The sequence below is a fragment of the Schistocerca serialis genome, chromosome 7 (genome assembly GCF_023864345.2).
Source record: "Schistocerca serialis cubense isolate TAMUIC-IGC-003099 chromosome 7, iqSchSeri2.2, whole genome shotgun sequence".
NCBI lineage: Eukaryota > Metazoa > Arthropoda > Insecta > Orthoptera > Acrididae > Schistocerca > Schistocerca serialis.
This window is the reverse complement of record NC_064644.1, coordinates 375,723,499-375,751,394: the sequence shown is the minus strand read 5'-3', so window position 1 is coordinate 375,751,394 and position 27,896 is coordinate 375,723,499. Positions and strand designations below refer to the sequence as shown.

The window sequence follows — 27,896 nt, the reverse complement described above, 5'->3', positions numbered from 1 at the left end:
TGATTAACCAGTTTCAAGTTAGCACAGTTTTTATCGTAGCACTTGCAATCAACCTTTAAAATAAGTCACTGGGAAAACCGTTACAATCTGGAATCGCGCGACCGCTACGGTCGCAGGTTCGAATCCTGCCTCGGGCATGGATGTGTGTGATGTCCTTAGGTTAGTTAGGTTTAAGTAGTTCTAAGTTCTAGGGGAATGATGACCACAGCAGTTAAGTCCCATATTGCTCAGAGCCATTTGAAACATTTTGAAAACCGTAAACTATTAATTAAATAAAAACACAAATATGACAAAATACGAGGTATTCATGTTGCATTCATTTTCTGTGGAGAATACGATGTTCTGACAATCATTTGCCTTATGAAAGATGTACAATCAATAAGTAAAATAGATGCTGATACGTAGATTTCAAGGATGATAGTTATAATGCAGTGCTGTCATCTGAAATACTGTTTGTTGAATTTGCATGAAGTGATAATTCAGAGGGTCACTGTGAAAATGTTTATTCACTGGGGGGTTATAAACTTCTCTAGCTTTAAAGAGATTGAGATATTATTGTGTCACCGGATGCAACTCTTTTTTTTGTGATCGCAAATGTATTCAGATTTGCATTAATATTTGATGACAGTTATTGTCGAGTCTCAAAGAGCTTTAAGGGTATCTGACAATCCACCATTTTCTGGAGCATATTCAGCACAAAGGCAATGCGAGCATGAGCCATCCAAATTTCCAGCTCTGGGACTTACCCGTTTCCGGCGACGCGCTCATTGTTGCTGCATCTGAGCTCGCATGCGGTGAAAACGGGTAGTTAGCCAACAAGGCCAATGCACATCCAAAGCCATTGGCTCGCTAGCTTTGAGCAGTGCAACAAATTCATGAGAGTAGGGTAATATCAACAGCAGCAGAAAGTGGTGTAATGGAGTAGGATTCGTTATGAATAGGAAGGTAGGGTAGAGTGTGTACTACTGTGAAAAGTTCAATGATAGGGTAGTTCTTATCAGAATCGACAGCAAACCGACACTGACAACGATAATTCACGTATACATGCCGACGTCGCAAGCTGAAGATGAGGAGATAAAGAAAGTATATGAGGATACTGAAAGGGAATACAGTACACAAAGGGAGATGAAGATTTAATAGTCGTGGGGGACTGGAAAGAAGTTGTAGGGGAAGGAGTAGCAGAAAAGGTTACAGGGGAATAAGGGATCGGAAAAAGGAATGTCAGGGGAGAAAGATTAATTTCAGCTAGTAATAGCGAATACACTATTCACGAATCAAAAGAGGACGTATACTGGGAAAGGGCTTGGAGATATGGGTAGATTTCAGTTTGATTACATCTTCGACAGAGACTCCGTAATCAGATACTGAATTGTAAGGCATACCCATGAGCAGATATCGACTCAGATCCTAATGTAGTAATGATGAAAAGTAGGCTGAAGTTTAAGAGATTAGTCAGGAGGAATCAATACGCAAAGAAGTGGGATGTGGAAGTACTAAGGAATGACGAGATACTCCTGAAGTTCTGTAAGGCTATAGATACAGCAATAAGGAATAGCAGAAATGAAAACAACGAGAAACTTAAGATCAAGATTGATGGTCACGAAGTAGATAAAGTTAAAGAGTTCTGCTACCTAGGTAGTAAAATAACCAATGACGGACGGGGCAAGGGGGACACCAAAAGCAGACTAGCACTGGAAAAAGGGCATTACTGGCCAAGAGAAGTCTACTAGTATCAAATATAGGCCTTAATTTGAGAAAAGAATTTCTGAGGATGTACGGTGTCTGGTAGTGGAACATAGACTGTTGGAAAACCGGAACAGAAGAGAATCGAAACATTTGAGATTTTATGCTACAGATGAATGTCGAAAATTGGATGGACTGATAAGGTAAGGAATGATAGAGTTCTGCGCTGAATCAGAGAGGAAGGGAATATGTGGAAAACACTGACACGAAGAAGGGTTGATAGGACATCTGTGAAGACATGAGTTAATCACTTCCATGGTACGAGATGGAGCTGAAGAGGGCAAAAACTATGGAAGGAGACGGAGATTGGAATACATCCAGCAGGTAATTGAGGGCGTAGGTTGCAAGTGCTGCTCTGAGATGAAGAGATTGGTATAGGAGAGAAATTTCTGTGGGTGGGGCATCAAACCACTCAGAAGATAGATGAATAAAAAAAATCTACCCTTATAACTTCTAGTTTTGACTCAGTCAACATTTCGGTATGTAATTCAGCTTTCTTTACGCCAGCGTTTACTGTTTCTGCTACATTTGTCTCGACTGAACATATCTCGGTTTTTATTGAAGCTACCTCGGTGGCCAATACCCTTGTTTTAGAGTTCAAATTTGTCAGAATTTCCCTCAACCACGCCGAGGAATCATTTGCAATAACATCTCCCTTCTCTGGTTTCGGACGTTTTAACGCACTACTATCGTCCCCATCAAGTTACCTATTACCACATTTCGATTTTGGACTACATGGACCACTAACATATGTGAACGATTCATGCTGGGTGATTGTTTAATCGTCGGAAGTTGAATTACTGCCAATAATCTTGTGGATTCGCACTTATCAGGGTTATCAGCGGCATTACTTATCTTATCAGCCATGCTGGCTGCTTCTGCTGTACTGCTGCTGCCCGAAATGTTGTTGCTGATGAACTTGGAGTCGCCGCCGGTGGCTCGCTTCGCCTTGGTCACCACTGCAGCTATGCCGGCGTCAAGCTCTCCGCTGCTGCTGGTCGCTGCAGACTCGAGCTCAACAGGCCCTTGGGTAGCCTTCTTCTTATTTCTTGAAGTTTGCGGCGAGCTTCACTTCACCTAGCTTTTGCTACCGATACTCATGAACACAACTGCTGCAAAACCTTATGAACACAGTCCCCACGCTAACTGCCTGTCATAGAATAGATTTGAACATGGATCGCAGAGTATTGTAACGTGTTACAATTACAACTCAAATTCTGAAGGGACTAGATTCTACACCGGACGAGCCTTCCTAAGAGAGAGCCTCCGTTCTTCAAAGCTCATTATGTAAGTGTAGACCAGATATGGCTCAAATTCAAAGATACAGTATCGACAGTAATAGATAGATTCATACCGCCTAAGTTAAAAACAGACGGGACTGATCCACCACGGTACACAAAACACGTCAGATCACTGTTGCAGAAGCAACGAAAAAAAGCATGACAAATTCAGAAACACGTAAAATCCCCAAGGCTGGCTAAGTTTCACGGAAGCTCGTACGGACGTCAATGCGAGATGTATTTAATAGTTTCCACAATGAAACATTTTCTCAAAATATGATAGAAAACCAAAAAAGATCCTGGTCGTATGTAAAGTACACCAGTGGCAAAAAACAGTCAATACCGTCACTGCGCGATAGTGATGGAAATGTTACCGATGATGGTGCACTAAAGCGCAGTTACTAAATACAGTTTTCCGTAGTTCGTTCACGAAATAGGACGAAGTAAATATTCCAGTATTCAAAACGAGAACAGCTGTTATCATGAATGACATAAAACTAGATATCTTAGGTGTTGCGGAACATCAAAAATCACTTAATAAAGGCAAGTCTTACAGTCCAAATGGTATACCAATCAGTTTCCTTTCAGAGTATGCAGACACAATAGTGCCTTTCTTAGCAATCATATACAACCGTTCACTTGACGAAAGGTCTGTTCCTAAAGACTGGAAAGTAGGACAGGTCACACCAATATTCAATAAAGGTAATAGGAGTAACCCATTGCATTACAGACCCATATCACTGACCTCAATTTGCAGTAGGATTTTGCATCATATACTGTACTCGAACATTATGAATCACCTTGAAGAAAATGACTTATTGATACATAACCAACACGGATTCAGAAAATATCGTCCTTGTGCAACAAAGCTAGTTCTTTATTCCCATGAAGTACTGAGTGCTGTCGACAAAGGATCTCAGATCGATTCCATATTCCTAGATTTCCAGAAGGATTTTGATACCGTTGCTCACAAGCGACTACTAATCAAATTGCGTGCATATGGAGTATCGTCTCAGTTATGTGATTCGATTCGTGATTTCCTCTCAGAGAGGTCACAGTTCGTAGTGACAGACGGTAAATCATCGAGTAGAACAGAAGTGATATCTGGTATTCCGCAAGGTAGTGTCATAGGCCCTCTGCTGTTCCTGATTTACATAAATGATCTAGGTGATAATCTGAGCAGCCCCTTAGATTATCTGCAGATGACGCTGTGATTTATATTCTAGTAAAATCATCAGACGATCAATTGCAATTTTCTAGAGAGAATTTCTGTATGGTGCGAAAAGTGGCAATTAGCACTAAACAAAGAAAAGTGCGAGGTCATCCACATGGGTACTAACAGAAATCCGATAAATTTTGGGTATACGACAAATCGCACAAATCTAAGGGCTGTCAATTTGACTAAATACCTATGAATTATAATTACGAGCAACTTAAATTGGAAAGACCACACAGATAATATTGTAGGGAGGGCGAAACAAAGACTGCGCTTTGTTGGCAGAACACTTGAAGATGCGACAAACCCACTAAAGGGACAGCCTACATTACACTTGTCCGTCATCTGCTGGAATATTGCTGCGTGGTGTGGGATCTTTACCAGGTAGGGTTGAAGAAGGACATCGAAAAAATGCAAAGAAGGGCAGCTCGTTTCGTGTTATGGCGTAATAGGGGATGAGACTGGCATGATACGTGAGTTGGGGTGGCAGTCACTGAAACACAGGCGGTATTCGTGGCGGTGACATCTATTTACGAAATTTCAATCACCAATTCTCCTACGAAGTCGAAAATATTTTTTGACACCCACCTACGTAGGGAGAAATGATCATCATAATAAAATACGAGAGATCAGAGCTCGAAGGGAAAAATTTAGATGTTCCTTTTCCTCACACGCCATTCGAGAGTGGAATGGTAGAGAAGTAGTATGAAAATGTTTCGATGAACGATCTCTCAGGCTCTTACGTGTGAATTGTAGAGTAACCATGTAGCTGTAGATGTGGGAAACAATTGTGACCGCACGTAACAGTTACTGTTGAGTTTAGTTGCTCTTCTAAGCGGCAGTCCACACGAAAAAACCAGTTGCCTCTTTACCTGTTGTTACTCATACTTTAGGTACTTAGGTTACGCACAGCTCTGCTTAAAGAGAATGATATAGTCATACGGTCGAGAAGCGCATGTTTGCTTTCGTGCCCCGCATTTAATTCGCTGTAAGTGATAACTTGTAGCTGTGATCCTGCAATCAAATAGTTTATGCATTGGGTACAATTGCGAATTAATGTATTACGCGGAAATATAAAATAAAATATACGTGAATAATTTAATAACAAGGGTTTTATTCTAGTGTCTACAATTTATTTAAACGACAGAAAATTATGTTCAATACTGTTTATTCGAGAAGGGACATCTCAAATAAACGGGAAGTGGTCCTACGATATTTAGGTAAAATGCATACAGAAAATGCCCTTATCAAATGCAGTAAAGTTATGTTGAGATCAATAAAAGACTGGTAGAAAAGTCCTGAAACCAAACAGTCATCAAAGACTCGTTAAAAGTAAGTCCATTTCGTGATCTCAATTCACGGAATATTCATCAGCTCAAAACAGTTGAGAGTTCAACATGATGATTCACAAACTGACACATAAAAAAACAGTAAATTATACTCTCTCCATTCTCAGTTTCGTAAATCAGATGGCAAAAGTTACTACTCTGGAGCAAATTCGGACCTGTCGAAATATATAACCCCCTTAAAAATTAAAGTATGGTATGGGCCGTTCACCGCCCACAATAAGTCACTACTATGACCAAATCACACACATGATAGCAAGCAGATTTGCCTTCAACAAGAACTCGACATAAAGTAATGCAGTCGTTCTCTTGAGCTCTTCACTCGAAAGCTTCCTGTCTCCACTTGACTCCCGAAGCGTTCCGCCACTGTGCAACTCTCATTAGGTGAAGGCCATTCACATCAAAAATAAAAAATAAAAATGGAAATTTGTCGTAAGTTCTTATGGGACCAAACTACTAAGGTCATCGGTCCCTAGGCTTACACACTACTTAATCTAACTTAAACTAACTTAGACTAAGAACAACACACATCCCCTTGCCCGAGCGAGGACTCGAACCTCCGACGGGGGTAGCTGCGCGAACCTTGGCGGATGCGGATATGGAGGGGCATGTGATCAGTACACGGCTCTCCCACCGTCGGTCAGTTTCAGAGACGGAAGCAGATGCAGAATAGTGTTCAATGAATTTAGACAGACCGGGAAGCACTAAGAAAGACGTATCAAGTCAAAGTGAGAAGATAGTTGCTAAAAACGATAGATTCCGAGAAGAGAGTGTATTAAAGGAATGTGTTAAAGTGGCATTTATGGAGTCTCAAACAATGTAGCGAAAGGAGAATAACTTTTTATATACGCTACAGATAGGAAACACATTTTGTAAGACTTGTTGAAGGAACACCAACTTTCAAAGAAACCTGTACTCTGTCTGGGGATATGTGCAAATGGTGATGATTGTGGGCACTAGGATTGAGCCTACTGCAATTTCAAATGATGCTTTGAAATATTCTTAAGTTGTGCGCAACAATATCCTTCCAAAAATGAAACTGAAAGGTTCATTCCTGGAGAAGTGTGCAAGTAACTGACCAGGTCAATATAATTGTTGAACGTGAAGGGATAGTAGTGAAATGAATATTTTTGATAGTAAAATTCTTAATGCAGATGTATTGGACATTGATTATTTCAAGAAGATTAAGAGAAAAAATAGATTTGATTCATGGAAGTGTGGAATTTGGGATCACCAATCGAAAATTTATTCTATCTTTTTGAGAAGAATGGAGAAGGAAAGTGTAACTGTGTGATTGGGATTTGGGGAAGTAGGCCTTGAAAGCCTACGAGAGAATATGAATAGCTCCTTGGTTTACGACAAAATAATTTTTCATGGACAAGATGCAAGGCTGAAAGCTGATCAGCGGTCAGGAGGAGGATTATTAGTAGAAGATAATTGGAAAGATAGAGAAGTAAAAGCAGAAAAAGCGAAAATGGTGAGAGATGGCTACAATGAACATGAAGAACTACTAATCCTCGGGATGAATGTAATAGTTTGAAAATCGATTTATAGCAGATGCTGAAGAAATATGGAAGGAGAATAACGGATTCAGTGAAATGATACAAAGAAAATATATTTTTTAACTACAAATGTTCCGCCATGTAAAAAATATTACAAGCTGTGAAGGTGACTGCAGCAAGTGGGACACATGTAAATATTTTAACCAAAAAATGGTGTGTAAGGATCCGAGAGACATTACTGGAGAAGCAGTTTGTTTTCTTATTCAAGATTATTAAGGATGTGTAAAATTATATAAATCGCAATCAAACACGCACAGAAAGCAGCAGACTCAAGAAACAGAAAATGTATATAGAAATGTTTGTCACAGTATAAAAGCTTCAATGAGGACTCACTATCATTCCGGTAAGGTAAAACAGAAACGTTAAAAGTTCTTAAGAATATTTAGAGATCCACTAGAGTGCTCAATATTCCTCATTCTGATGTTGTGGGAGTGGAAGCATGCCGCAAAAGAAAACGTCGAGGAAGACACCTAATCTTGCAAGTAATTCCAATTAGAGAATAATCCGAAGCAACACAGCTTTTGGAGTCAATGAAGAACGACGAGATGTAGATAAAATTCTTCGAGAATGGAGAGCCACGATATCAATACTTATACACCTCTCCTGAATATTAAAAGTCTCAATTTTAGCCCCGTCGCCCGAATGTAGGATATTTATTATTATCATTAAAAGTAATAATACCTTAGTTAGATGTATACTTGTTGAGAACAACTATTGCTAGATTTTTGATTTACATATAAGAAATTTGTAAAGTACACATACTGGTTTAATTGATTCAAATGGCCCTAAGCACTATGGGACTTGACATCTGATGTCATCAGTCCCCTAGACTTAGAACTACTTAAACCTAATTAACCTAAGGACATCACACACATCCATGCCCAAGGCAGGATTAGAACCCGCGACCGTAAGAGAAGCGCGGTTCCGGACTATAGCGCCTAGAATAGCTCGGCCACAGGGGCCGACACTGGTTTGAAAAATTAGGATACTTTTATTGGCAGAACACTTAGAAGACGGAACGGATCTACTAAATTAACTGCGTATACTATGCTTGTCCGTCCTCTTTCAGAGTACTGCTGGGCGGTGTGGATCCTTACCAGATAGAATGGAAGGAGTACATCGAGGAATTTCAAAGAAGGGTAGCACGTTTTATAGGCAAAAAGGGGAGATAGTATCACAGAGATGATGCAGGATATGGCTTGGACATCTCTAAAACAAAGGCGTTTCTCGTTAAGGCGAGATCTTCTCCGAATACGAAACTATTTTCTTAACGCCGACCTACATAAGGAGAAATGATCATCATACTAAAATTAGGGAAATCAAAACTTGCACGAAAAGATATAGGTGTTCGTTTTTCCCGTTCATTGATCGACGCTTGAATAACAGAGAATGTGAATGTAGTTCGATGCACCCCCTGCCAGGCACTTAAGTATGATTTGCAGAGTATTCATGTAAATGTAAATGTAAATAACCATTTGCAGTATTAGATATCTTTCTAATTGGTCTTTTGTTCGATTTACATGCAATGGATGCTCGATTTAACTCCATGCCTACATATATAAAATGGTATTGAGACAAATATGGCAAATCAAGAAGTATAGACAGAGAACGTCTGGAAAGTACTGGTCAATCAACAAGTAATACGCCTCAACACATAATATCAGTTTCAAGAGGATGATATAAACACTAATATAAGAGGAGAAAATTTTTAAGCATTGTTCATTTAGCTAGTCAACAAGAGTCACTGTATATTTGTATATTCATAGTTATAAAGGTATTATTGTGTAGTGGACCAGTTGTTTTTGTTAGAATGAGTCAGAATTCTCTTCCTAGTTAATATTATTCAAAGGCCATGTTCTTTATTATGTTATGAAAATGAAGAGAATCAACAAATTCTTTCAATATTTTAAGGGGAAGGGAAAGTAAGGTGACCAAATCATTGGAAACCTGATGTCACCTCCCAGTTTCATCAACTGTCGAATAATCACCACTGTTGTATAGATAAGTAAATTAGCTCTGATCTCTATCCCATTTTCATGTAGAATCTTGGTAAGAACAAGCACCTGTAGGACAAGAATATCATTTAGAAGAACAATGAGCTCATTGGGACATCACATGAAGCCATGAGGTGCAGTGGGTGGATATCCGAGTTCTGATATAAGGAGCTAAAACGCAGACATTCAGTACCGTTAGTAGCGGCAAACCAGAGCTATAAGAGACCATGGACGTCGAAATTGTTGGGCGTGAAAATGAAGACAGCAAACGAGTGTCGTAGAAGTTTTGAGATGGTTAACAGCTTTTGACAAAATGCTGAAGGCATAAGAAAGGAGTCGCTACTGAATAAATAACGTATCGAACCACTTCTATTTTTGCACTGGGGGAACAGAATGAACTAATGTAGTGAAATCAATGGCAATAGTGTGTAATAACATCTAGTGCCCAATACAACAACTTGAAAATAATAAGCGACAATTCGAAGGAACCAATTACTTCGTGGAATCACTTAGATACGAAATAGCTTTAAGTATATGATCGTGCACCAAAGCTAATCTGACCATCATCTTATAGATAAAGCAATGTACATTGTAAGCATTAGTAGCTGAGTAATTCTACTAAGATAAAGACTCATGAACTTCAGTGAGGAGAATCGAATGTTTATGGGTAGCAGATCCTTCCAATAACGTGGCATAAGAGACAGATGACATTAACAAACCATTTAAAAGTACGTTGTGCAAACATACATTTAAAAATTAAAACTTACATATTAACAAACAGATAAATAAAGTAAAATCAAGTTACACCTGGCTTCTCATACGAGGACAAACAAAATCCATACAATGTAGTTGGTTTAATATGCCAGGATTGTAACACACAGAAAACGCATTAACAGACTGTAAGCAAATGGCACATTATAACCTGACAAGTAATTTCATCAAGGGCAAAATTCGATGGTAGACTGACACGTAACATGAAGAATTTTGAAGTTGGGCTTTTTCCTGTAAGCGTTATGAACTTGTGCTGCATATCGACATAATTCGAGCCTATTAACTCTATGGGCAGATGCAAGTAGATACAAGAATAGTAAGGAAAGTGAAATAATAATAACTAATGTCAGTATACAAATCGCATAAGAGATTTTTACTGTCATGATAATGGTCAAGGATGTAAAATTTGTCTTGATTGACCAGAAAATTGTTTAAACACATGTCCGAAACAAATACATATGCTACAAGAAGACCACTTACATTTTCAAGGAAAATGTTGGACTGAGATGAGTCAGATATAAAGTGTTTCAAAGGAATACCTAAAAACTTCGGGCTATGAAGCGGGTAGCCGCACCGTCTTGGGCACCTTGCCACGGTTCACGCGGCTCCCCCCCGTCGGCGGCGTTCCGAGTGCTGGCGTGCTCCTGTCAGAGAATTGCCACGTGCTGTGTCATCTGTGCAACTATGCTGTTACCAGTAGCCTCATGAACAGTCTCACATCCACAGCCAATATTCTTGACGCCCAGGCAGCACAGACGCCCACCAGGATCGTCATATTATGAGGCCAGCAATGGCATTTCGTACAGTTAGCACAGTACAGGTAGGAGGGTTTGTGAGGCTAGCCATGTCAACACGAACTTTTTCGAACCGGTTATGAGCACAGCTCTAGCCAGTCTTCCACTCACGCAACAGCATCGACGTGCACGGCTCGGCTGGTGCCGTCAGAGGATCACTTGGAAGACGGTACGGCGCGCAGAGGTCTTCAGTGATAAAAGCAGACTCTGCCTGCACGCAAGTGATGATAGCTTGCGCGTGTGATGTAGACCTGGTCAGCACTGTCTTGCATACTGCGTTCGTCCAAGACACATTGGGCCAACCCGAGGCCTTATGAGGGGGGGGGATGATAACCTACGACTCTCGTCCACCTTTGGTGTTTCTGGAGAGGAACCTAACCAGCGCTCGGTGTGTGCAGAATGCTGTTGCCTCGTTTTTTTTTTTTTTTTTTTTTTTTTTTTTGCCGTTCTTGCAACAGAAAGGTGATGTGTTGTTTCAAAACGATAATGCTCGCCGATACACTGCCCGTGAAGCTCAACATGCTCTGCAAGACGTTTAGCAACTTCACTGGCCAACATGATCATCAGGCTGGTCTCCAATAGAACACCTGTGTGATATGATTGGACGAGAAATGACTAGTGCTACTCGTCAAACAACATTACTTACATAACTACATGAACAGCTGGACAGGTCGAGCAGGTGTGGCATAACATATCCAAGGACAGTATTCACAATGAGTAGGATCGACTGGATGCCGGAGACAGCGGCCCCATTGCAGCCTGTGGATGCTAAACCACATACTAATGTGGATGTTTCAGCAAGGGTCGATACCACAGAATCGCTTGTGCTACTTATCTGTAAATGTATTTATTTTATTTACTTCCTATGCACCGTTGCCTCAATAAATCTTGAGTGAGTTGCAAAACTAAAATGTGCACTATTTTTTTCTGGCAGTATATTTCTGGGGAACAAAAGAAAAAGCAAACAACACAAAAGTGTAATGACTTCGCCATCCAAAAATGTGGAAATACACGAAAAATATGGAAATATAAGCCGGACGTTGTGGCCGAGCGGTTCTAGGTGCCTCAGTCTGGAACCGCGCTACTGCTATGGACGCAGGTTCGAATCCTGCCTCGGGCATGGATGTGTGTGATGTCCATAGGTTAGTTAGTTTTAAGTAGTTCTAAGTCTAGGGGGCTGATGACCTCAGATGTTAAGTCCCCTAGTGCTTAGAGCCATTTTTTTATTGGAAATATACGAATTTAATGCACATTCTATATCATCCTCCTCACTTTTTATAACGTTGTGTACTGCATACAGTGGTTTCTTGCAATTTGAGTAGATGTTTCGAATAATTCCAATAGACAGCTTAGATTTCACTGCTGTGTCTACAAATAAATACTGACGTGGTTTGCATCACTGTCCTATTTAACGCAGAAAGTCTCTGTAGAGTCTTTATCGAAACGATACTCAGTGGCATTTTGTGGACGAACTGTGTACATTGTGAATAACTTTAAAGTAGTTATCTACCAACTTCTTATAGTGCAACAGAGTTCTGTGTAGTAAATACGATCGTACTTGTCATATGCCTGAAAAACGCTATAGCGTTCAGAATCGTATGATGTTTTCTCTGAATCAACTGTAGTGTTAACGCATTGACTTCTGTAATGGGGATCTGATAATAACGTATCTTATTGTTCCATTATGTGATGCTTTGGGAATAGAAATTAAATTTTTTTATACGCTAATAATTACATACTTACAATTTCGAATTCAAATGTGTTTGTGTTATTCTCTCTTTCACGGTATATTATGCGCCACTATTGATGTGTGCTCAAAATTAGGTGGTTATGTGTTTTGCGCTCAATTTTGGTTAATGCTACTCTATGACAGTCTTACGATGCACACTGCACTCCTGACACTCTATGACAGTCTTGCGATGCACACTGCACTCCTGACATTCTTCAAGTTCTGTACTGTGGAATTCCTCATTTGGTGTTGTTGTTGTTGTTGTTGTTGTGGTCTTCAGTCCTGAGACTGGTTTGATGCAGCTCTCCATGCTACTCTATCCTGTGCAAGCTTCTTCATCTCCCAGTATCTTCTGCGACGTATATCCTTTCGAATCTGCGTAGTGTATTCATCTCTCGGTCTCCCTCTACGATTTTTACCCTCCATGCTGCCCTCCAATACTAAATTGGTGATCCCTTGATGCCTCAGAACATGTCCTACCAACTGATCCCTTCTTTCAGTCACGTTGTGCCACAAACTCCTCTTCTCCCCAATCCTATTCAATACCTCGGCATTAGTTATGATGTGATCTACCCATCTAATCTTCAGCATTCTTCTGTAGCACCACATTTCGAAAGCTTCTATTCTCTTCTTGTCCAAACTATTGATCGTCTATGTTTCACTTCCATACATGACTACACTGATTACAAATACTTTTAGAAACGACTTTCTGACACTTAAATCAATACTCGATGTTAACAAATTTCTCTTCTTCAGAAACGCTTCCCCTGCCATTGCCAGTCTACATTTGATTTCCTCTCTACTTCGACCATCATCAGTTACTTTGCTCCCCAAATAGCAAAACTCGTTTACTACTTTAAGTGTCTCATTTCCTAATCTAATTCGCTCAGCATCACCCGACTTAATTCGACTACATTCCATTATCCTCGATTTGCTTTTGTTGATGTTCATCTTATACCCTCCTTTCATGACACTGTCCATTCCATTCAACTGCTCTTCCAAGTCCTTTGCTGTCTCTGACATAATTACAATGTCATCTTGTTCATGGATTTTAATACCTACTCCGAATTTTTCTTTTGTTTCCTTCACTGCTTGCTCAATATACAGATTGAATAACATCGAGGATAGGGTACCACCCTGTCTCACTCCCTTCCCAACCACTGCTTCCCTTTCGTGTCCCTCGACTCTTATAACTGCCATCTGGTTTCTGTACAAATTGTAAATAGCCTTTCGCTCCCTGTATTTTACCCCTGCCACCTTCAGAATTTGAAAGAGAGTATCCCAGTCAAAATCGTCAAAAGCTTTCTCTAAGAATACAAATGTTAGTAACGTAGGTTTGCCTTTCCTTAATCTAGCTTCTAAGATAAGTCGTAGGGTCAGTATTGCCTCACATGTTCCACTATTTCTACGGAATCCAAACTGATCTTCCCCGAGGTCGGCTTCTACTAGTTTTGTCTGTAAAGAATTCGCGTTAGTATTTTGCAGCTGTGAATTATTAAACTGATAGTTCGGTAATTTTTACATCTGTCAACACCTGCTTTCTTTGCAATTGGAATTATTATATTCTTCCTGAAGTCTGAGGGTATTTCGCCTGCCTCGTACTTCTTGCTCACCAGATGGTAGAGTTTTGTTAGGCCTGGCTCTCCCAAGGCTGTCAGTAGTTCTAATGCAATGTTGTCTACTCCCGCGGCCTTGTTTCGACTCAGGTCTTTCAGTGCTCTGTCAAACTCTTCACGCAGTATCATATCTCCCATTTCATCTTCATCTACATCCTCTTCCATTTCCATAATATTGTCCGCAAGTACATTTGGATTTGGTGTATCACATACATTTTTCCAGAAATTGTTTGGCTCTCCAAAAGTGCAGCCTCAATTGAAAGCTTCCTTCCTCGGAACAACGTTTCCTGCAAATACCAAACATGATGAAAGAGATATACCTAATCAGTATGAGACACCTGCGTTTTCCAATATAAAGACAAGAAGGAAAACGTGTTGAAACTTAAAAAGACTTATGAGGTGTTGCTAGCGCAGCACGCACCACAGGCGTCGATAGGTCGACAACCTACTCCAGAGAAGGCGCACAGTCCCGTAATTGCTGCACCAAGAAACCACAGGAGTGGGGCTGCAAGAGAAGTGATTTGCCCCGGCGCCACAGCAGAGCGGGGAAGTTCCAAGTCAGTTCGACTGCTGAGAAGACTGCCCTTCACCTGTGTAATTGCGCTCCGTCGTCTGCTTCTACAGAGTCCGCACCGTCCCGTCTTCAGCGAACATTCTGTTGTGACAAGAACTCTTTACTGCCCAGCCTCAGCTCCTGGATTAGCAGTTGAGCTTCAGGACTTGCTGCCTGAGCCGATAAAGTTGAGCAGTCGTCAATAAATGTGCGTGTTCTTGTCACAAATCATTACCAGAATTTTAGCGTTCTCCTCGTTCTCCTCTCATAAAGACGAGTAAAATTTCCTTCTGTGGTTATATCAAAGGTACGACACAAAACTTATCCCACTCAGTTTCTTATTCGCCCTACTGTAAGGATCTGGAGCGACGAACTGCATTAAAAAATAACAGTCATGCAAACCACATCAGTACTTATTTATACTATCGAGAAATATTTCTTCAATTCATAATGATTCAACACGCTTCCTCTTGTCTCAACAGTGACAGTAGACATGGCAGTGTCCCAGTAAGTCATAAGGTAATGCGTTTCTGTTATCTTACAGAATGTCAACTAAAACACGTTTGTTTCTTTTCGTGGCGCCATACACTACGTAATATTTACTTTAACATTTCTTTAAATTCTGCCATGGAATTCTATAACCCAGTGTATACTCTTCCTATCAAAAAACCAGTAAGTAACAGCACTGTTTCGTAATCTAGTGTTTCCGTCAGGCATCGTAAACGATGTATTCAGTGCTTCGTGAAGCTCTTCTTCGACATACATCATTTCATTATCGTATGAATTATTACCCGCTGCTTTCGAAGCCAGCAAGGATATTAATAACTTTAGAGATTCATTAGGATTATCCCAGCGAACCATGTCGATATGTGCTGGTGATTCGGTGGAGATTGTCTTGCAGTCGCTAACTTGAAGTGCATTTAAACAGCATATCGTCATCTGATAAAATGATCCACCAGTTTTGTTTATTGGACGCTTAACGATTTGAGTGTAGTTATAATTCCGGTTTGAATTTAATGATTTAAGAAAGGTGGCGTCGCCTATGGGCATTCCAAGCCTTGAGAATGTTGATACACTACTGAAGATCATAGCTACTTTTAGGAGATATAATTTCAAACAATAGTTTACATAATCCTCTCATTTTCGGGCACATTGCAGTGCGAATTTTGAAATCATCACCTCCAGCACCTCTTGGTGTATCACCAATCATCCACACTCTTGCTATTCGTTAAACTCTAATCCCATATACAGTAACACACTTTCTGTCTAATGATTTACTAAAAGATGATGTTGCCAGTCTAACCTCTGTTTTCGGCATTACTTTCCTCCGGGATCTACTTTATCACCATGTTTCAGATTGTATTCATCATCTTCTTCTGATTTTATAAATTCTTTAAACCCATTTTCTTTGTCAGGGTATGTGGTATTCTTCTGTGGGCACAACTCTCCCAACCTCTCTAGCAGTTGAGAAATATGTTTAGATGCTTTTTCCAATATCGAGTCAGCTTCAGCTTGTCCGTTTTGCATCATGGCCAATTTCCTGCGAATGTTTTGTCTAGACTTCATCATCTAACTTTTAGGACTCACCCTTCGTTCAGTCGAATTGAAAGACATGTTGACAACCTCATATCTCAGTTACAACTGAGCCAGTTACAAGTAAATGTCTCAATGTACACCAGTGCAGTGCAGTGCAGTGCAGTGTGCTCCCTGCCGCCGTTGGATAAGCAGCTGAGCAGCAAGTCGTATACTCCTAGCTCACTCATTTGTTACATAGTTTAATTCTTAATTTCTTTGCATGTTTTTGGTACTTGCATTGTGTAATTCATAAATTTCGGGCGTATTATAGTATTTGAGAGTTGTAGCATCGCGTTTTAGTACCTGAATAGTGTAAATTCGCGTAGTCGTTTGTCTACTGTTTTGTTTTGAACGGCCAGTGTCGGTTGGTCGCAGTCAGTGTGCTCACTGCCGCCGCTGGATAAGCAGCTGCAGCAGCAAGTCGTATACTCCTAGCTCACTCATTTGTTACATAGTTTAATTCTTAATTTCTTTGCGTGTTTTTGGTACTTGCATTGTTTAATTCATAAATTTCGAGCGTATTATAGTATTTGAGAGTTGTAGCATCGCGTTTTAGTACCTGAATAGTGTAAATTCGCGTAGTCGTTTGTCTACTGTTTTGTTTTGAACGGCCAGTGCCGGTTGGTCGCAGTCAGTGTGCTCCCTGCCGCCGTTGGATAAGCAGCTGAGCAGCAAGTCGTATACTCCTAGCTCACTCATTTGTTACATAGTTTAATTCTTAATTTCTTTGCGTGTTTATGGTTCTTGCATTGTTTAATTCATAAATTTCGGGCGTATTATAGTATTTGAGAGTGTAGCATCGTGTTTTAGTACCTGAATAGTGTAATTTCGCTTAGTCTCCTTCCGCCGCCGAGCAGTGTCAGCAGTGCGCAAGTAGCAGCATTACTGCATTTACTAGGCAATCTTGTATTTTAATAACCGTTTAAATTTTGTCGATTTGTTTGCGCTCTCTGTAGATTAGTTCAGACGTTCTTAGCAAAACAGTTTTTAGCATGGATAGGGACTGCAACTGCTGTGTTCGGATGCAGGCTGAGTTGGCATCCCTTCGCTCCCGGCTTCAGGCAGTGTTGGCTTCGGTCACACAGCTTGAGGCTGTTGCCAATGGGCATCACTGTGGGGGTCGGGATGGGGGTTTGTCGGGGACGGCCAGCTCGTCCCACGCATCCCCTGATCGGACTACGACTGTGGTTGCCCGGGATACTGCCCGCATTGAGGCTGATCCCTCACCTGTGGTAGAGTGGGAGGTCGTTTCAAGGTGTGGCAGGGGGCGAAAGACATTCTGGAGGGCTGAACGGAAAGCCTCTCCAGTTTGTCTGACGAACCGGTTTCAGGCTCTGTCTCAGGCTGATACTGATCTTCGGCCTGACATGGCTGCTTGTCCTGTTCCAGAGGTTGCCCCTCAGTCTGCAAGATCCGGGCAGTCGCAGAGGGTGGGCTTACTGGTAGTTGGGAGCTCCAACGTCAGGCGCGTAATGGGGCCCCTTAGGGAAATGGCAGCAAGAGAGGGGAAGAAAACCAATGTGCACTCCGTGTGCATACCGGGGGGAGTCATTCCAGATGTGGAAAGGGTCCTTCCGGATGCCATGAAGGGTACAGGGTGCACCCATCTGCAGGTGGTCGCTCATGTCGGCACCAATGATGTGTGTCGCTATGGATCGGAGGAAATCCTCTCTGGCTTCCGGCGGCTATCTGATTGGGTGAAGACTGCCAGTCTCGCTAGCGGGATGAAAGCAGAGCTCACCATCTGCAGCATCGTCGACAGGACTGACTGCGGACCTTTGGTACAGAGCCGAGTGGAGGGTCTGAATCAGAGGCTGAGACGGTTCTGCGACCGTGTGGGCTGCAGATTCCTCGACTTGCGCCATAGGGTGGTGGAGTTTCGGGTTCCGCTGGATAGGTCAGGAGTCCACTACACGCAACAAGCGGCTACACGGGTAGCAGGGGTTGTGTGGCGTGGGCTGGGCGGTTTTCTAGGTTAGATGGCCTTGGGCAAGTACAGAAAGGGCAACAGCCTCAACGGGTGCGGGGCAAAGTCAGGACATGCGGCGACCAAGCAGCAATCGGTATTGTAATTGTCAACTGTCGAAGCTGCGTTGGTAAAGTACCGGAACTTCAAGCGCTGATAGAAAGCACCGAAGCTGAAATCGTTATAGGTACAGAAAGCTGGCTTAAGCCAGAGATAAATTCTGCCGAAATTTTTACAAAGGTACAGACGGTGTTTAGAAAGGATAGATTGCATGCAACCGGTGGTGGAGTGTTCATCGCTGTTAGTAGTAGTTTATCCTGTAGTGAAGTAGAAGTGGATAGTTCCTGTGAATTATTATGGGTGGAGGTTACACTAAACAACCGAACTAGGTTAATAATTGGCTCCTTTTACCGACCTCCCGACTCAGCAGCATTAGTGGCAGAACAACTGAGAGAAAATTTGGAATACATTTCACATAAATTTTCTCAGCATGTTATAGTCTTAGGTGGAGATTTCAATTTACCAGATATAGACTGGGACACTCAGATGTTTAGGACGGGTGGTAGGGACAGAGCATCGAGTGACATTATACTGAGTGCACTATCCGAAAATTACCTCGAGCAATTAAACAGAGAACCGACTCGTGGAGATAACATATTGGACCTACTGATAACAAACAGACCCGAACTTTTCGAATCTGTATGTACAGAACAGGGAATCAGTGATCATAAGGCCGTTGCAGCATCCCTGAATATGGAAGTTAATAGGAATATAAAAAAAGGGAGGAAGGTTTATCTGTTTAGCAAGAGTAATAGAAGGCAGATTTCAGACTACCTAACAGATCAAAACGAAAATTTCTGTTCCGACACTGACAATGTTGAGTGTTTATGGAAAAAGTTCAAGGCAATCGTAAAATGCGTTTTAGACAGGTACGTGCCGAGTAAAACTGTGAGGGACGGGAAAAACCCACCGTGGTACAACAACAAAGTTAGGAAACTACTGCGAAAGCAAAGAGAGCTCCACTCAAAGTTTAAACGCAGCCAAAACCTCTCAGACAAACAGAAGCTAAATGATGTCAAAGTTAGCGTAAGGAGGGCTATGCGTGAAGCGTTCATTGAATTCGAAAGTAAAATTCTATGTACCGACTTGACAGAAAATCCTAGGAAGTTCTGGTCTTACGTTAAATCAGTAAGTGGCTCGAAACAGCATATCCAGACACTACGGGATGATGATGGCATTGAAACAGAGGATGACACGCGTAAAGCTGAATACTGCTCACATGTAACGCACGATCTCAGATAAAAATATAGTTATCGAAATTAATGCGGTATCATCCCTTATTTAAATCATCATTTTTGCTTATAACCAAAAAATTATATGCGTTCTTACTCCACGCTAGTTTACATATTTCGAAAAATTCATCAAATTCATATCTGGGCTAAGATTAAAGCTGAAGACATGCTTCAAATTACGTTCGTCTTGCTTGAAGAGAATAGTTAGATTAGCATTGGTTCTAAGTAACTACTTCGGAATTTTCAATACGTTCTCTTTCTTAAGACACAGCATAGAGAAGTATGCTTTCATATGATCATGCTTATAACAAGAAATATCATTGAAAATAAAAAACGAAAGCGCAAGCTCTTCGTCAGGCGATATGACAAACTCATTACTTGATAATGTGTGCAGCTAATATCATTCAAGCTTTGAAACACTTGAGCTATAAATTTATACTTACATTGCAGAAGCTATTTGGAGTACGCGTACACATTCTCAAATTTGAGAACATTTTCATGAGGTAGAAGATTAATAATCACATTCGTTTTTCCAAGGTTGAAAGGACCAGTTGTAATGCAACTAATTGTATCTGGATACAGTTCGCCATATTTGTGATCCTGTGGTTGCAACGGACTCTTGTCAATAATACATTGAGATTTCTTCTGCGATGTATATATATATATATATATATATATATATATATATATATATATATATATATATATACATATCACAGTATTCCATACATTCCCAACGAGTAGGTCTTGATGTGTCATTCGAGCAATACACAACCAGAAGAAGAAGAAGAATCAAGCTGGATCACTTCTGAGTCGCGTTATTAATAATTGGCCCAAGGCACTTCATACTGCTGGATACTCATACTGTAGGCTGAGAACAGAGCTGATGGAACGGTTAAACAGAGATGGTGTTGGTATAAACCCATTAGGTGCGATGTGCGTGGTACATGGCAACGCTAATGCAATGCAGCCAAATCGTTTGTCAGATAGACATGATATAGACCGCATTCTGGCAAGAAGAGCTTGGTGTAGAGAGCAAGCCAAAGATGCCAGGCTCTGTGATATACTAGCTGGATTAGCAGACACTGGTGCGATGAAAGCTGAAGTAAAAGTGTGTTTGAGCATGAACAAAAGTAACAGAAGATGGCGAAGAATAAGATTAAGAATATTGTGGAAAATACGATGAAGAGCATAATTAAAACATTCCAAAATAGTGTGAAGTTTCTGACGACAGTCTGTAATGGCATTACAGCCACTCGTAAAATAGCTTCAAAAACAAAATAGCTCTGTAGAGAGTATATAATACTCATTACCTAAACAGGCGGCGTATTACTTCTCATTCTCATATTTGCTGCATTATCATAACTTCAAGGAATAGCTTTTGGAGTGGCAGGCATTACTAAGGCACTTAATCACGCAAAGGCGGTTCTCAAACAATTGGAAGAGAAACAAACACATTAACATGCAATGGAAGCGTTAGCACTCTTTGAAGGGAAGGGCTTGTACTTAGGCACATATAGAAAAGAATTACTTTGTCTGCATTTAATGAAAAAAGTTTTCCTTAAACAGCATTCCGACAAAGGCAACCACTTATACAGATTTAGAACATAATGCTAAAAAATTCGGAAATATCACATCTTAGTTTGTCTGTGATATATTCTTTATCCGAAACGCCTAAGAGACCTGAGAGCGAGATAGTTAACCTCCAAATGGAAAGTGAACCACGTTCACACTGAGTGTGTTACAAGAAGAAGGCTAATGTTGTTCCCTACTTTGATACCCTTCGCAAATGGCAAGGAATTTCAAAAATTACACAATAAATTATAACTACAACACGTTTCCATAGCCTAACGTCAAAGGGGTGGTCATAAAGAAAGAGCAGAAAAAATATCAGTGTCAAACCGAATATCTGTTGCAAAAAAACTCTCGAACGATGTGGAGTAATGTATGTGTTGGTTTTAAGGTTGATAATAATATAGGTTCAGGTTTTGAGAGAAATTTAATTGAGAAATAAACCTTAAAGGAGGTAGATAATCAAGTAAATATTCAGAATGTTAATATCCTAACACTGTCTGTAATGTAGTATTTCTAGGGGTTCAGTCGGCAATGTTAATCCTGCACATCTTTTACATTAGTTCTGGCATGCAATACCGACTGGACAGGAGATGGTGGAATTACTATATACGCTCATTTTCTTGCCAGTCACGGTAAGGTACGTTTCAGAGATGAGTATGTCAATTTCAGGTCAAGGAGGAAATTTTGTGGATTGCGAAGTAGCTGTTTGATTACGCTTAAGAAAACGCAATGGGTATCGTATTCAAACAACGTGTTGTGTCCGACTTGATAAAAATGGATGTGAAGAAGTGGAAAATGTCTTACAATCGACAGATACTGTCACCATTATGATACACAGTGCTGCAAGCAGGACCACCGTTCTCTGCGAACTCTCATCTGACATTATGCTGGGCGAGAGGGAGAGGACAAAGAAGAAGATGATGACGATGAGTTACCCACTGAATGTGAGAGAAAGACGACATTACTCGATCCGAATGTCATAACAACAAGTCGTTTGGTCAACACGTTTTCGCTAACAACGATTCCATATCGATTGTACTACAAAATGAAAATACTTAGCTGCTACCATGTGAAAGTCCTGTGTATTAAAGGAAGACTTGAAGACTTTTCAACGAGTCAGGACTGCAGAAAACTAGTGACATCGACTTAAGTACACATTGCGCACTTCACTTGTTTTATGAAATACAGTATCGTCTGAATAACCAAATTATTGATCATGTGCTCAATCTGGGAATTGTAATGCTAAAGAATGGATAAGCATCTTTCAGCCACATAACACAATCGCATTGCAGATTACTGTTTGCGTACAACAAATGACCTATTGGAATTTATGGCTTTCCAGCAAACTAGAGGAATTTGTTGCTAATAGTGGTCGTTTTGGTTTCCGTGCCCCACTCAATATGATACTTGGGTTCGCAGAGGATTACCGGAAGATAATTTTGAACGCTCGCTATGAACATGTAATGATTCGCATCAGAGATAGCATTACATCTTTTATCTCAGAAATGTTGACACCAACTCGAAAATCGTGAACGAACAAATTTGCTGGAGAATGCCAGAAACATGAGATGAAACTTCTTTGTGTGTGTCCACTAAAATAACTGAGTAGGTGAAACTTCTTAGTCTTTACTTATTTTTGTCATTTCAACACTGACCTACGGAATTTTCCCTGACGAAGACAACTCAGATTTACCATATTCATTTATTACCCACAATATACTAGCCCAACGCAATTTGACTTCTATCCAGTGACAACATGACTTCAAATAATTAACACAAAATGAATGGCACTGAATTGTAAGAAATCCTAACAAGAATCCATACTGTTTCATAAGTTACTTACCTCACAGTAAATCTTCATAACACGAGCTACAGCAATTACAGCAAGTAGCAACAACCGCCAGCTAAAGAAAAAGATTCTAACTGCTGTAGGCTCTAACTACTAGGACGATTATGGTTAGCTAAAGAAAGATTTTGTTGAAGAGCTAACAATGTATTTAGAAGATTGTACCTCATTCAAGTGATATTCAGTTCCAAAAATTCTATAATTGTCAATAATTCCACCCATCCAACGACAGAATCTCTTGCCAAGGGTGCAGAGCCCTGTCAGTGATATTAATATAGACTATAGCGCTGCCAACATGCGAACAGGTTACTTACATAGCCCCCTGCGCCCCTCAAAAAAATTTACAAAGTGTTTTGGGAAGTGGCCAAAACTAAGTTGTTCAAAACTTTTTATATTAACAACATTAAATGGATCAGATGCAGTTAAAGGTTAAGTAACATGTTGTTGGTCAATTAAGTAAAAATTCTCCTCACAATGCCTAAAGACATATCTAATAATTTAACAGAATAGTACGCCAGTTTTATGCACAAATGCTGAGCAGCATATGAAAATTCACAAGTAAGTAGTGAACAACCACGCAGTCTTGAAGAAGTAGTTTTGTCCTCCCCACGTAAAGACAGTGCTACTCTTGACATAAAGATTTCAGTTGATATCGTAAGAGTTGTAACAAGCCACAACAGAGCAGACCCATAGCAGTAGCATTGGAAGTCTTGAAGAATATTGGTAGTATTGATGGGTCACCACAGAGCAGACCCACAGTAGTCCTTCTAGAGATTATGATAGTAGTGGGCTACTAAAGGTACAGACCGACTGTAGTTCTTGTAGAGATGGCCAGATCTGTTGGGACTGTGTGGGTGCACAATCACAACTGAGTGGTCTCGAGGATAATGTAGCAAGTCCATGAGCCACTACCGTGTAGTCAGTATTGATGCATATTACAAGTCCATAAACCAACACGAGTGCACTACCTAATTTTTTCTGCAATATCCTGCTGTTAACCAGTCCCTAGCTGAATTATCAACACGTGTGCAAGCACTAATACAGTCATATAATCTCTGAGATTTGATAGATGTAGTATGACCAACAGACAAATGCGTGCAGTAAAATGTATCCCTACTATCTACCTAACTTAAACAATTTATGCCTACACAATTACAAATTAATAGTATACGAATACAAGCACAAATGTAAAGGAAACATCATCACAGTAAAGAACATGAAAATTCAAACAACATTTGTAGTAATACAGGCTCTACAAAATGAATAAAAATAAGCATATACACGATCGTTGCACGAATTGTGACGTACGTAAATGAGTGAAAAACGAGAAATCAGTAGAAGTATAGCAGAACATCTTCCAAACATTGTACAGAAACAGAGATTAGCTCTGAGGATAACAGTACTCCTCATCATCGTGAATGAAGCTTAGTATTAGAAGGAAAAAAATTCTACCAAATTTATCTTAACATGTAAACACAAAGACATAGGAAGAACACAAAGACACAAGGATACACCGCTACAGTCGCAGGTTCGAATCCTGCCTCGGGCATGGATGTGTGTGATGTCCTTAGGTTAGTTAGGTTTAAGTAGTTCTAAGTTCTAGGGACTGATGACCTCAGGCGTTAAGTCCACTAGTGCTCAGAGCCATTTGAACACAAGGGTACACATAAACATAGCGGAATAACACAAAAGGAAAGAACATAGTGAATGAAAACTAGCATTAGAAGGAAAAAAAATTCTACCAAATTTATCGTAACAGGTAAACACAAAGAGATATGAAGAGCACAGAGACGCAAGGGTACACACAAACATAGCGGAATACCACTAAAAGAAGGGACAGGTTCTGTTTTCAAGTGTAAGTGTGTCAAAGTGTGAGTGTAACATTTCGTACTATAGTACTTGTGGTGAGTATTTCATCCCTCTGTTTCATTTTCTCCCTTTCTTTTCTAATATACTTCATGCTCATACCTGTTTTACTTTCAACCAAAACTACTTCATTTCCAACCAAAAACTTAATTTAATTCTGGAAGACCTCTCTTACTTCAACATTTGTTTCCACAAAAATATCCTATCCATCTGTATTTACACTTTAAACTGTGCTTATACTTCAAAACTTTTCTTTCCTCACCATTTGTTTCCAAGAAAATCCTACCTACACCTGTTGTCAATACGCCCTACTTATATCTGTTCATTTCCTCTTTAAAATAATTGTTCCTCATTAGACAATACTTTTTGACCAAACCTTTTCCTTATAGCTTCTGAATGCATTTCTTCCCAACTCATCATAACTCATTTTCTTATATAGCATTCCCCCTCTTAAGCCAACTTAAATCTACTCAGCGCAGATGCATAAACTAGAGATGCAACAGCACAAAACAATTAACATAAAGAACAACAACGAAAAGGCAGATTGGCAAAGCAAACAGCAGCGTATCTAAATTAGCAGAGCAAATGCAACATTACAGCTAATATAAGGCCATATTCAGCTAACAAGAAAAATAGATCAATGGTAAAACTGGCTTAGCACAGTAATACAAAGCAAAATTCAGTAGGACATTGCCTGAAAAATAGCAGCAGCAAGTGTAATAAATTATACCTAAACATGACAAAGCCCAAGCAGAAAAAATATACAGTAAAGACAGCAATGTAGATAACGGAAATATATGTGTAAGCTTGTATGCATCTGAGATCATAAAAAGTATGCAAAGGACCAGCACAAGGAACAAGATCTATATGATCTACCATGTGAAATGTAAAGATTATACATCACATCTTAACACTAAATTTGTGCACCAGAATAACATATTCTACCCAAAAAAATACATTGTCCTTGAAAAGAAAATTATGTATGCGATTCCTGTTACTAGTCTTTTCTTCTTCTTATTGTTCTTTCCTTTCCAAGTGCTCTTTTTTAAGAATGTGGATCATAAAATTACTATTTAATGGATCTGTTAATAGAAAGTGTTCACATTAGCATATGTATTGAATTTTATTTTCTAAAACCAATGCAGCAGCGCAGCTAGAAAGGAGATACCAAATAAAATAGGCAAATATGTCGAAGCAAAACATAAAAACATTGTCCAATAGCCATGTGCATTTCATAAGCCAGTAGAAATTCTCTCAACTGAAGTAGAGAGACACTTGTCATAATCAGGTGTGTAAATATTTTTCATCATTTCATAAGCATTTCAGTAAGTACCACAAAGTACAAACTCCAAAATGAAATCATATACTTCTAAGTAATAGTGTGTTTTTGGTGTGTTCTGCAAAGAAATGCTTACAGTGAAGTCAACGGCCTCTCTTTTCTACAGCTATGTGGGCGCTTGTGGGAGTGCAGTAGGCTTAAAAGCGGCTGAATAGACAGCAGTAAAGTTGACAGGCAACACAACAATGGATATTTCAAGCAGGTTAGTATGTAGCTCATCAATACAGAGCATTATTTCAACGTCACATACAATATACATCGCTCAAAGCTCTCGCAATATCACAATGGTTCCTAAGTGTATGTGAACAGTCCACAAAATGCAGACGAAGTACAATTTCATAAATGCGAAGTAATCAAACTGTGTAATTACCTAGACATAAGTCAGAGACGTAGTGAAAAACGTTTATTTCTCTCTGTTAAACAGCATATTGCTGGTAATTCTATGTTACAGAAATATGGTACCGATATATAAAATTGTGTAAGCAAATATCATATTAGATAGGGCTCCTTGCACATGCCACATGCATGGTACACAAAGTAGGCGTACCCCCACGAGGGATAATATAATTACACCTCATATCTTACAGATTCAAACTACAGAATGAAATGTATAACCAAAAACCTTCTCTGTATCATTGTGGTTGTTAAATATTTCTAATAATGACGGTTCTGCGACTGTTTAGGCTGCAGATTCCTCGAATTGCGCCATAGGGTGGTGGGGTTTCGGGTTCCGTTGGATAGGTCAGGAGTCCACTACACACAGCAGGTGGCTACACGGGTAGCAGGGGTTGTGTGGCGTGGACTGGATGTTTTTTTAGGTTAGATGGCCTCGGGCAAGTTCAGAAAGGGCCTCAAAGGGTGCACGACAAAGTCAGGACATATGGGGACCAAGCAGCAATCGGTATTGCAATTGTAAACTGTCGAAGCTGCGTTGGTAAAGTACCAGAACTTCAAGCGCTGATAGAAAGCACCGAAGCTAAAATCGTTATAGGTACAGAAAGCCGGCTGAAGCCAGAGATAAATTCTGCCAAAATATTTACAAAGGAACAGACGGTGTTTAGATAGGATAGATGCATGCAACCGGTGGTGGCGTGTTTGTCGGTGTTAGTAGTAGTTTATCCTGTAGTGAAGTAGAAGTGGATAGTTCCTGTGAATTATTATGGGTGGAGGTTACACTCAACAACCGAGCTAGGTTAATAATTGGCTCCTTTTACCGACCTCCCGAGTCAGCAGCATTAGTGGCAGAACAACTGAGAGAAAATCTGGAATACATTTCACATAAATTTTCTCAGCATTTTATAATCTTAGGTGGAGATTTCAATTTACAAGTTGTAGATTGGGACACTAAGATGTTTAGGACGGGTGGTAGGGCCAGAGCATCGAGTGACATTATACTGAGTGCACTATGCGAAAATTACCTTGAGAAATTAAATAGAGAACCGACTCGTGGAGATAACATCTTGGACCAACTGATAACAAACAGACTCGAACTTTTCGACTCTGTAAGGGCAGAACAGGGAATCAGTGATCATAAGGCCGTTGCAACATACCTGAATATGGAAGTAAATAGGAACATAAAAAGAGGGAGGAAGGTTTATCTGTTTAGCAAGAGTAATAGAAGGCAGATTTCAGACTACCTAACAGATCAAAACGAAAATTTCTGTTCCGACACTGACAATGTTGAGTGTTTATGGAAAAAATTCGAGGCAATCGTAAAATGCGTTTTACACAGGTACGTGCCGAATAAAACTGTGAGGGACGGGAAAAACCCACCGTGGTTGAACAACAAAGTTCGGAAACTACTGCGAAAGCAAAGAGAGCTTCACTGCAAGT

General features: G+C 40.2%; 1 protein-coding gene across 1 annotated transcript in view; it reads left to right on the top strand.

Annotated features, from left to right (window-relative positions):
* Positions 1 to 27,896, top strand: part of LOC126413101 (myrosinase 1-like) — a 144,485-nt gene that overhangs the window by 60,892 nt on the left and 55,697 nt on the right. Inside the window, exon 12 of the mRNA XM_050082996.1 lies at positions 2,607 to 2,773. Within this exon, the coding sequence (XP_049938953.1) occupies positions 2,607 to 2,773 (167 nt within the window). The remainder of the gene's footprint in view (positions 1 to 2,606; positions 2,774 to 27,896) is intronic.